The sequence below is a fragment of the Amphiura filiformis genome, chromosome 12, assembly GCF_039555335.1.
Source record: "Amphiura filiformis chromosome 12, Afil_fr2py, whole genome shotgun sequence".
Classification (NCBI taxonomy): domain Eukaryota; kingdom Metazoa; phylum Echinodermata; class Ophiuroidea; order Amphilepidida; family Amphiuridae; genus Amphiura; species Amphiura filiformis.
In genome coordinates this window covers 65,896,202-65,908,561 of record NC_092639.1, presented here as the reverse complement: position 1 = coordinate 65,908,561, position 12,360 = coordinate 65,896,202, and the positions used below count along the sequence as shown (strand labels likewise).

The 12,360-nt window shown below is 37.8% G+C and overlaps 1 protein-coding gene across 1 annotated transcript; it reads right to left on the bottom strand.

Annotated features, from left to right (window-relative positions):
• Positions 1 to 531: 531 nt before the first annotated feature.
• Positions 532 to 10,473, bottom strand: LOC140166587 (uncharacterized). The gene is made up of 3 exons (XM_072190084.1): positions 10,251 to 10,473; positions 5,189 to 5,462; positions 532 to 1,798 (listed from the first exon to the last, which is right to left on the bottom strand). Exons 2-3 carry the CDS (start codon positions 5,304 to 5,306, stop codon positions 933 to 935), a joined length of 984 nt encoding a protein of 327 aa, XP_072046185.1. The 5' UTR covers positions 5,307 to 5,462; positions 10,251 to 10,473; the 3' UTR covers positions 532 to 932.
• Positions 10,474 to 12,360: the final 1,887 nt, after the last annotated feature.

Here is a 12,360-nt window from a genome sequence, read left to right as displayed (position 1 = left end):
CCGCGCGTCACCGTTCCTTCAGACGTAGCATTATGCTATACAACGGCGATTCTGCAGATGCGTTTATCGTGAAAATGGCGTCGGCTGCAGTTATTTTGCCGAGATTACCGATGGATAATAACACGCGAATTTGACGTTTTATGAAACAAAATGTTATTTATGGAAAGTTAAAAAGAAAATCTGAATAATATAGGCCAAAATGTAAATATTGATTGAACAGAAATCCTGCAATAAAATCAGGTAAGCAAAATATTAAGCTTATTTACCATGCCGGCCGGCACGTTGACTGGTGTGTGTTTTGACTTTTGTTTACGATTTTGCCGTGATAGTGAAAATATTTATGAGGTATAGTAAAACAAATACAACATGTTTCATTTCGGGGAAGTAATCAAAACTACTGGTCCCTCGGTGTTGGATGATTTGACTACTTCCCTCCGCTGACGCGTCGGGAAGTAGTCAAATCATCCAACACCTCGGGACCAGTAGTTTTGACTACTTCCCCGAAATGAAACATGTTGTATTTGTATAATATTTCAGTGCAATGCGTGTGTAAATGCTTCTTTGGCGCGCCAACTGATGTACGATTTGTACTTGACGAGCGCACCACGCTCTTTATGCGTCGCGTTTTTTAACACATATCATCGACCCCATGCCACAGATTTACTTTGTACTTCTGAGTTGACGGACTATATCTCTGTGTGATCGCAACTTAGTCATTGAGAAGCCATAATCCAAATTCCTTGAATTTGTCAATCTTGCCCTCTTTTCTCCCTAAATGATTTCCATGCGCAATGTAAACATTATCCAAGTTCAGTTTATACCATTCAGGATCGAAAAACTCCTTCCCGGTCGGAAAACGAACTTTATCCAAACTAAGCAACCTCAAATCTGGTCGCCATTTAATGACGTGTTTCAAAGCAAACTGATCACTTTCAAAACCGCGACGTGTTTTTTTTGTTATTATCCGCTAATCGATGCATCCAAGCACCAGCCACCTTCATAATCGATGGCACTGATTTCATGTATAGAAAACAGGGGCAAGGTACTCCTGGGTCATACCCCTGTGCTACCCATATGTCATATATACTATAGCTTTGTCGCACTACCTGTAGCGGGTCTTTCAACCAAACTGCATCAATATCGACAAGAAGAACGTCGATTCCAGCAAAAAGTAGATTCCTCACATACATAGTTCTTCTTTTTATAAGTTGTTGATATGTTCCTTTTTTACGTTGAAGTTTCCCATACATCTGATAATCAAGCGTGTTTAAAACTTTAAAGTGATTATTTTGTCTCAATGAATAATACTTATAAGCTTCATTATCTTCGCATATCAACATGATATTATATCTCAAACCAAGTTTCTTGACACTTGCTAACCAATTGTCGAATAAATGATGGAATTGGAAATCTACGGTGGTAACTATTACAAACTGCGCAAGTGTTGTTTGCGATATATTTTGCTTAACACGCTCGTTATAGTTTCTTATGGCTTGATCAATATTTAAACCTCCCGTACTATTCAAATCAAGTTCTTTCTGAGGGACAATATCAGGAAATCCTTTGATTTTACTGACATCGGATCCCTCATTTGAATTATTCCCATGGTACATTGCATCTTTTTTAACACCTCGAATGTTGGCGAATACGTTGGCCAAGGCATTGGCGTCTTCCGCGTCAAAGCTTTCGTGGGTTTTTTCGCCCTCTTCGTTATCGTCCGGCGTACTTTTCCAACTCGTTAACTGCTGCTGGTAACTTTTCATATCGTGTGACTTCACCTCGATGTGCTTTCGTTTAGCTGTCGATGAAAAAAGGTCATAAGAACAAGATTAGCTGAGTGCACTCTAGTATTGTTATACCAAGAGTCGCACAATTATGCGAAAATTCCGGTATTTTTAAGATTTAATGATATATTATTATAAAACTAACATTTTCTTATGAATAATGTCGTAGATGTTCCCGGAGATGTTATCAACCACGTTATTTTTTTTCCAGTAAAATGTCTAGTAGGTTGGTTGCTAACATTTCAACATTTCAGTGTACAAATTTATACGGAATATTCCTTATATTTTTAGATTTTAACTTACCATAAATATGATAAAAAAAGTTGCAGGCACATTTTCATATTTTTCAATGATAAATTTATATTTAAATCCAGTAAAGTTCATGTGGAATATAACTTAATCCTATTAGTACCCAGTGGCGTACCAATCGGGAAACAGTCATAACACCAGTTGGGCACACCCGTTTGGTGGGACGGGACACAGTAATGGTCGAATGAATTCTGACCATCGCTTGGGTCGTTGGATTCGTGATTCGTCTATATACGAAATTAGGCTCTAGCCAGGTAAGTAACGCATCACAAAAGGTAATTGCGAATTTTGATAGTTAAGTATATATAATTGGGCTACGCATCCTGCACAAGAACATATAAACACAATGGGAAACTAGAAACCACAGTTGTGTTTGACCAAACACGAATATCTATGCCCGTGACCACACCTAACCCCCTTCCCCCTATTCACAAACGAAAACTTGGTGAGCACTATGTGAAAGCCCTTGTTTTGAGCTTTCATTTGATATACATGTAATGCTCATAACACTGAACTGGCCCACACTCTCTCTAATACCCTACCAAGCCTTCACTCTCTCTTATACCCCATCAGACCATCACTCTCTCTAAAACACCACCAGACTGGACCACCGTGACTCTCTCTTATACCCCATCAGACCCGCACTCTCTCTTATACTCCTCCAGACCATCACTCTCTCTGAAACACCACAAGACTGGACCACACTCTCTCTAATACCCCACCAGACCCTCACTCTCTCTAATACCCCACCAGACCCTCACTCTCTCTTATACTCCATCAGACACTCACTCGCTCTAAAACATCACCAAACTAACCCATACTCTCTCTAATACCCCACCAAGCCTTCACACGTTCCCTTTTCAGGGAGTTTTTGTCAAGTGATGAGTTTCCTTGACGTACGATTCAGACCTTTATCATTGCAAACACAGGTAGCTACAAAATACTACCTATTGCGCTACACTGTGTAAATATGTCGTACCTAGTCCGGGTACCTAGTTTGTTTTTTAAAGACTTTAGACTTTGACCTCTGGGGATGCGGCTAACATAGAATACATCTAGGGTCATGGGTCATCATTGTACCAAGTATGAACCCTGAAGGCGCTGTAGTTCCTGAGCTAGAGCTGTTTGAAATTTTACACATATTGCCCCTGTAGCCCATGACCTTTGACATCTGGGGTCGATGTTACTGCAGAAAATATTTGAGGGTCATGGGCCATCGTTGTACCAAGTATGAACCCTGAGGGCGCTATAGTTCTTGAGCTAAAGCTGTTTAAAAAGTTTACACGTATTGCTCCCTGTAGCCTATGACCTTTGACCTCTGGGGTCGTGGCTACCATAGGTTACATTTAGGGGTCATGGGTCATCATTATACTAAGTATGAACCCTGAGGGCGCTATAGTTCTTGGGCTAGAGGTGTTTGAAATTTTACACATATTGCCCCCTGTAGCCCATGACCTTTGACCTCTGGGGTCGAGGGTACCCTAGGAAATTTTTAGGGGTCACGGGCCATCATTATACCAAGTATGGGCCCCGAGGCTACTTTAGTTCTTGAGCTAGAGTAGTGCAAAGAAGTGGTCTTAAGGAGAAGAAGGCGAAGACGAAGGAGAAGACTAAACACAACAAATACAATATCTATGCCCCGTTGCACGGGCATAGATAACGATTGCTCGCTATATAGACATGATAGAGGAAACTGAATATAATTAACAAGAAGAAAGAACAGTTTACCAGCCCAAAGTGTTACTGTGGTCGCGGTATTCTGCGACTATTAAGTCGGTGATGGAAGCGATATCGCCAATTTTGAGGTCGCCATTGGATTAACACATAATCATGAAATCATCACTAACAATTCTAAATTTGTTATGAGGTGTCAAAGTAAAATTATCTTACTCTAAAACCGTTGGGGTACGACAATGTACCACACTACAAGTATGTTAATTTTCCATTTGTAATTGCTAACCGTGTATTTTGAATGGGGCTGTCAGCCCTGTATCTTCGCCAGCCTCGTACGTCACGTGTTGCGCTTCCTATGCCGCCTGCGACTATTAAAAGTATCTTAGAGCGCCACCTACCATGCCTACATGTACAATACTAGATTCTACCCATGGAACCTGATATTTGTGAATTTTGACATCTCTTGGGCTAGAAATAACCCAAAATGCAATTAATTATATTATATTTGATACCAATGTATAGCTATGGGTTTCCTCTATCCAGTGATACCAAAATAAGTACAAACATTCACCACATAATGTTGCTATGACGTCATAAAGTGAGGGCGCCCATGCAAATTTGGGACATTCTGGCTATGTACAAAATTGATTTTCGGATAAAAATTCTACAAAAATGTAATTTTCACCGAATTTTCTCCTCAATATAAATGAAATGACTATTTCAATCTAACTAATCAGTAAAAATTCAGTGGCTCTTGGAATAATTTTATAAGAGCAAATTGAAAATCATTGATATTACTGTACAAACTAATGATGGGCCTCACCAACCCACCTATGGCCATCTTTGATGGCCGGTCCTACCCCCGGGAAGGTGCTAGGGTAAATATTGTATCACTAAAATGAGCGCAAAGGATGGATCTAGGATTAGCTTTGGTCGTTTGGGCGTAAACGAGTGCGTTTTTTTATGATAAAAAATCTTAGGGGGTACAGCCCCTTCGTAGTTCTAGGGTTAAAAGACAAATTAACATAACAAATAACAAAATAAGAATAACATTTTCTGGGATCCCGAAAGTTTATACATCTTAATTGTGTGAAAAATTTGAATTTCACACTAAATTTAAATTTGCAACACACCTACATAAAAAGCTATACTATAATATAGACCTGCCACGATTGCTAACAAAAGTTGAAAAAACAGTAAACATAAAGATAACTTAAAGGGATTCAGGAAAAGAATAGTTTCTACTATCTGCGATGTCAAGTTCGGAAGATAGATGATAAATAAATACATATGCCATTGAAACCTATGCAATCCCACATATCTTTTGACTCTTTGCTATATAACATGCTAACTAGACTGTTCTTTTTCTGAAACCTCTAAGCTAGGCCAACAATTTGTATCAACTTTTACTATAGACTTACCACGATTGCTAACAGAAGTTGAAGAAACGTTAAACATAAAGATAATGGAAGCAACCAAAGCAGAGATGACCACGCATAAAAACACGTTTCTTATTCGAGGTATATGTAGTCTCATCATGCTCACGATGAACACAACTAAATGCAAAGTACTTGAACTCGTCAAAAATAACCCTTGTCGTCGTATTGCCAATATTATGCACTGCTCTTCAGTCGTTTGCAATACCCATCTACCTCCCGTTTTATTATCTCATCGCACATCGACTGGTACTTTGAGCTATGAAAAGAAAAAGAAACAATAAGTTACAAACAGGCGAGACTCGTGACTCGAGACATGCGAGAACTGAGTTGACTTGGTGTGATAAATTATCTTCGACATCCATTTTTTACTTAATCTACTTGGTGTGATAATTTATCTCGCCATATCAACATAAACTTTTTACTTAGTCGAATTGATGTGATAATTTATCTTGTCATATTGACGACTATTTTTAATAAGTCAAAATATTGCCATGTCGACATACAATTTTCACTTAGTCGACATGTCATGGTAATTTATCTTGTCATGTTGACATCTATTTTTCACTAAGTCGATTTGTCTTGCCATGTCGACATAGAATTTCTGGTATGTCGACTTGGCGTGATCAGGTGATAATTTATCTGACCATGTCGACATAAATATTGGAGTTTCCTCAATACATAAAAGTAATTTTGTTATACGCCTTACGTACTGAAATGTTTTAATGTAGGATAAAATGGCGGTAAATTAATGGCTCACGTCGCCATTTAGCATATGTTTAGTTTAAGGTCTGGGTTAGGGTTTAGTTAGCATAGGTTCGGCCGGGTGACGGTTAGAATAGTTAGAACTACGTTTTCGTAAGGCTTTTGCTAAATAAAAAGTCCCTAAAATAGGATTGAAAAAAAGCCTAGCACATAGCTTTATAGCCAATCCCTCACACAAACGCATCATATGGCTATTCATTTCTCTAAAACTGTAAAAAATATATCACTTCACTTTTTCCCTCTATTTTTTCATCCTCGAAATCATTGATGTACTAATAATACGAAGGACCAGAACGTTCTATCTGCAATAGCTGCCTCATAGACATTTGGATAATTTCTGCATTCTGTATTATACATATCTAAAAGTACGACACCTGGCAGCTATTACAGATATGGATTTCTTATGCTGGTTTCATACTACCCTGCCGCTTGCCGCTGAGCTGCTTGGCGCACGCGCATTGCAGACAAACGGACACAATCAAGGCTTGTCATTGGTTGAAACGCCCTGCCGCTTGCCACAGCGGCAAGCGGCAGAAAGTATGCTGGAGTCTTTATATAGAACTTACCCTAAATCCCCAATGTGTACTTTCTCTCTCACAAACATAATATTTTATGCTAAAAATACATAATGCATGAGTTTGGGTAAAGAATACTAGTAGGCCTACCTTATCTGCAATTGTTTTAAGGTGCCATATAAACATCTATAAAAAAGTAACTAACCTCCTTAAAGGGCAGGTCTATAGCGAAAACAACATCATATCATTGGCAAGCTAATATTATGAGGACAATGAAAATGACTCCTTTTTTGTTTTTTTAAGACGTTTAAAATTGATATTCCGCAAAAACCAACTTAAGCGGTGAGTTCCTTCGAACGAGACAGATTTGGCCTAGAAAACCGGTGACGTCATGAAATGAGATGTGCCCGTTGTGAGAAAAGGGACTATTCGCTACTTGCACGGTTCCGCCATTATGCACTATGTGCGGGGAGAGCCTCGAACTGGCAGAATACATGAATGGGAATTGAACTAGTCATAACGTTCTGTGTAAGGTTACATAATTCTTCCTTTCATGTATGCTGCCAGTTCGAGGCTCTCCCCGCACATAGTGCATAATGGCGGAACCGTGCAAGTAGCGAATAAACGCTCTCAATGGACAGAACGTATACTGTTGCTGTTCGCAGAAAAAAATTCCAAATTAAGTATTATAAATTTCATGGTTTTTAAATATATGGATAAAATCAGCCGCTTCTTTTTTTTTATATATTAGACAATTGTGATATTACAATTCATATGTGAGCCATTCCATGTCAACTCCAGGGATGTGCACCGCAGCACCTCTTCAATGTTTTTCTTTTTCTGTGTGGTGGTAGATATTGATGAGTAAGTAAAATCCTGAAATTTGAGCTTCATACTCCATTTCGTTTTCCCGTGGCATCAATTTGAAATTTAGGGGGGTCAGCGTAAAAAAATGTGTCGCAACGCGAAAGACGACGTTTGGAGGTCCATAAATGTATAAAGGGAACCCTTTACAACTTTGAAAAGTGTTTATCCTGGGGTACTTTTTGGTGTAGAATTCAAATCTGGTATCAGAAAACTTGTAACTCCTTTACTTTAAAGATATAGGGCCCTCAAATGCAACTTCGTCCAACCAGGACCAACTTCGCGGGGGGTCAGAACTCCAAAAGTAAAAATAATTTTACTGTCCACTTTTTTGCCAGTCAGAGCCCTTTGGTAGGACATTACTCTTATCCAATATTGAGTATATTAGAATACAGTTAGCTGAGATATTACCCATGCAAAACCATTTTTTTACATTTTGACCCCCCTGAAAACCAATGTCAGACATTTTGCCCCACCTCCAACTTCAGGTATGTTGAAGATATGTTCTTGGACAACATTTCTGAGAGATATTGGCTTGGGGTCTCGATGGCTTCAACACATCAGTTAGGTTTGCCTACTCCATAGAGTTGTACACATTTTTGATTTCGCATGTATAATGATTTAATGTACAACTCTATGGAGAAGGCAAACCTAACTAATGTGTTGAAGCCATCGAGACCCCAAGCCAATATCTCTCAGAAATGTTGTCCAAGGACATATTTTCAATATACCTGAAGTTGATGGTGGGTCAAACTGTCTGACATTTGTTTTCAGGGGGGTCAAAATGTACAAAAAATGTACAATTGGGGTTTTGCATGGGTAATATCTCAGCTAACTGTATTCTAATAGGCTCAATCTTGGATAAGAGTAATGTCCTACCAAAGGGCTCTGACTGGCAAAAAATGGACAATAAAATTATTTTTACTTTTGGAGTTCTGACCCCCCAAAGTTGGTCCTGGATGGACGAAGTTGCATTTTGAGGGCCCTACATTTTACTTCCTCATCAATATCTACCACCACACAGAAAAAGAAAAAAATTGAAGAAGTGCTGCGGTGCACATCCCTGGAGTTGACATGGAATGGGTCATGTATATCAATATCATGAGAAATATTAGGCCTAAAAAATAAATACATAATTTGAGCTTAGAATTTTATCTAAGACTAGCATATAAACCGTGTTAGTCCACAAACTCATCTGATTTCCCTGTATATTGCAATGCTATAGTTTCAGTTGGATGAAATATTACAAAGCAAACGCATAGTAACAATTACTGCGTGGGCTTTGTTCCCGAAAGAGAACAATTGCGTGCATATTGTTATGCAGCATTGTTATGGTAAGTGATAGTACAACTCATTGTTGCTAATGTCAAACTTGTCAAAGTTATTGTGATTGTATGATGAGAGCACGATAAAGTGTCCGCTTCATTTACCTACGTCATCAGTCAAACGGGGGAGAACACGTACGCTTCAAACGGGGAAGAACACGTACGAGGCTGAACTTTACCCACACAATTTCTCCTTTTTCAGGAGAAATACGCACAAGAAAATTGCAACAAGTGTCAACTTGTAATGTAATAATTATTCTCTTCGAATAGAGATAAACTTGTTTTTGCTATAGACATGCCCTTTAAATAATGACCATTATTCAACAACGGGCGATTGTATTGCAAATCTGTAAAATGCATTGGAAGCAGAATTTATTTATGACACCTCATTTGTAGCAATTGATTAAATATTGACGTCACAGCGTGCATTTAAACCCAAGATCTGTGTAATGATATCTGAGTGTTTTTGTATTGTGTGTAAATATGGACCTCGCTGCAATAAATTAACCGGTGTTTTGTTTTCTGGGCTATCGTATCAAATGAGGTGTCAAAATAAGCAGAAATAAATTCTGCTTCCAACGCATTTTACAGATTTATAATACAATAGCCCGTTTTTGAATAATTGCCATTATTTAAGGGGGGTTAGTTACTTTTTGAGATGTTTAATACCGATATAAATGGTCAAAATACAATAACAATGCCGTATTGTCTAATATTTCAATGTCCTATCGTCCCACAATGCATTGTGCAGAAATCGCTGTTGACGAGTGCTAAAAAAGATCTTTTTTTAAAAATCATTTTTCACTAAGCTCTTTGATCCGCAATTTGCTTTTCCATTGTTGTTTTACTAATAGCTATAATATCGTTTACGTCGACGTGACACAATATCTAGATTTATGAAAATCTGTGAATATCCCTTTATAAATCTGATGATTTATAGTACTTAAAAGTGCATGTAGGTGGGATGAAAAGCCGACGATCAATTGAAAATTTTGACCTTTCGTATTGAAGATATGGATTTTTTTCCCAAAACACCAAAAAAATTAGGTCTTTTGGGAAAAAAATCCATATCTTCAATATGAAAGGTCAAAATTTTCAATTGACCGTCGGCTTTTCCTCCCTGCTACATACACTTTAAGAATATGTCATTAGATTTATATAATTTACTTCGAGGACTGTTATATATCAAAAATTTTATAATTTGTCATAAAATTTGTATTATATTGTGATTTTCAAAAATGAAAATTATTTGATATCAGAAAGACATGCTTCGTATTCAGAATGCAATTCGATAGGTCTGAGGTGCTCTCATGTCCCACAAAAAATACTGTCGAAACGCAATAAACGTTCATTTTAGATCCCTTAATGGTAGATCAAAAATAGTATAAAATGGGTTCATGTAAACAACACGAAGGCCTATTTGTAACTTCCAACTGTGAAAAGTGGGCTGCAAATAGGCCTAGCAAGACTGAGCATGCCGATTGAATCCTTAGAAAAAGAACCCGATAAATTGTCTATTATTATTAAAATGTATAATAAATGTATAATGCTACAGAGACTCATAAATAATCAACTTACCATAACAAAGTTTTTGACTGAAAGTTGTATAAACCCGAGTGTATAACCATGGTAAAACTTTCATATTACGGAAATCTTCGGTCACACCACTGACTATATATAACACACGGTATGATCGGTAACCATTATAAAATCTCCCGAAATCTACTATAACCGACTTATAAACATCTTCCTGACTCATTTTTTTGTTCCTATGCGATTTCGTTTCACGCATACATGCATCACACTACTGACTTGACACAGTTTTTCAGTTCACTGGATTTGTATTAATGGTATTGTTTGGATTATGTAACTGAATAAACCATTTCAATTGAATTCATCATCTAGTGGTGTGTGACGACAAGGTTTTCTATTATCACGAGCATACTACGTAAATGGGTTGGACTCATTATTCTTAAGAATGGTATTTTCAGGCTTGTGTCAGTGCTTATTTGGAGGTGGTCAATACTCGTTAAGGCCGTGTAAAATTAATATTTTGGTTCTCGTCCCTCCCTCCTCAATTTCTGGGATTTGTCAGATTTTTTTTAAATTTTTCAATTTTTTAGACTTTGGAATGATTTATGAAATCTTCATACATATAAATAAGTTTATTAGAGAACAAGAATCACTTCCAAGTCTTTTTGTGGTACTCTAGGGGGTTTATCCCTCATAATCTCACATTTGAAAAAAAAAGGCCTCATCGTTTCCTCGAGCACTGTTGGAGAAGACCGAAAACTACTGACAATACTAATTTTACATTGAAAAAAAAAAAAAAAACACCTCCTCCCTCATCAATTCATGAAAATCCTCTGGACGAGAACCAAAACATTAATTTTATACGGCCTAATGGAGCGTGACCAATCAACATCCTCACTTCCATATCATTTGTTATCAGAAGAAAGCTCATATTTTACATTACCCAAACAACCTGCAGGTTACACCCTTTTTTGAAATACTGGTTCAGTTCAGCGAATGAAAATGATCATGTACTACTGATGACGTGCACGACTTACACGTAGTTAATATTTGTGGTAACCGTGCACAATTATAATGTATATACACCTATGTTTTTGCTTCTCATATCACAACCGCTTGAGCAATACAGGTCAAAATGTTTGAAACGTATTGTTTTGATGGTAGACCTCCATGTAAAAGCATAACATGAAAAAATTAAGTTTGTTTTTTAGTTTAATGGCTAAAATGGTGCTCCTTCCATCCGACCCACCTTACACCAAGTGTAACCCCTTATGTAGAATGAAGATTAACGGGAGTAAGCTTATGTATACACGAGCACACCCCATGTGACAAATAAACTCAGGAGCGGATAAAGCGATCGACTAAAACAGAATTTGATATTATTTTAACGAATTATATAGATAGCCCTATATACCATGTAGGCCTACCCATCCAGTTGTTAAGTAAAGTTGGGCTACAGGTACCACGAGGGCGTAAACAAATTAATTTACCGTGACCAAGAGGTGTGCGGCGCGAATTTACTAAATTCAGTAACTTTCCTTTGTATGGGATTATTTTGAAATTTTAAGACGCTAACAAACAAGTAGGCCTCCCGAGGGGGGGGGGGTCACTTCCATTGTGGCCTGTACACCATCCGCGATAATCAACTTTTGAAAAGCACCCTAAACAAGGATTTAACCCTTGGCTAAAACGATACCCTAAACAGGGATTTTATTCCCGTTTGCATCAAATTTCATACTCTAAATTTCATTTCCGCGTATTAGCAATTGCAATTTTAATACCCTTTTTTCCAATTTCCATGTTTTTGACACCCTAAACACGTTACGCGCGTATCGTGCATATCCACGAAAAACTACCCTTTTTACGCGTTTTCATTATCGCGGATGGTGTACAGGCCACAATGGGAGTGACCCCCCGGGGTAGGCCTATATGTTAATATATAATATAAGCCCACAAAACTTACCTTTAAATTAGTTAAATACAGTACAAATCTGGCCGTGCCAATTCGACTTTCTGAGGGGGTAAGATGCTCAAGTGGATAATCCGAATTCCGAGATTTCTAAGAAATATTTCCTCAGTATAATTTCTGAGTATCCGTTGTAAACGTAAACAACGTCATATGTGAAACACTGATTAGGCCTAAAGAAAATGTATT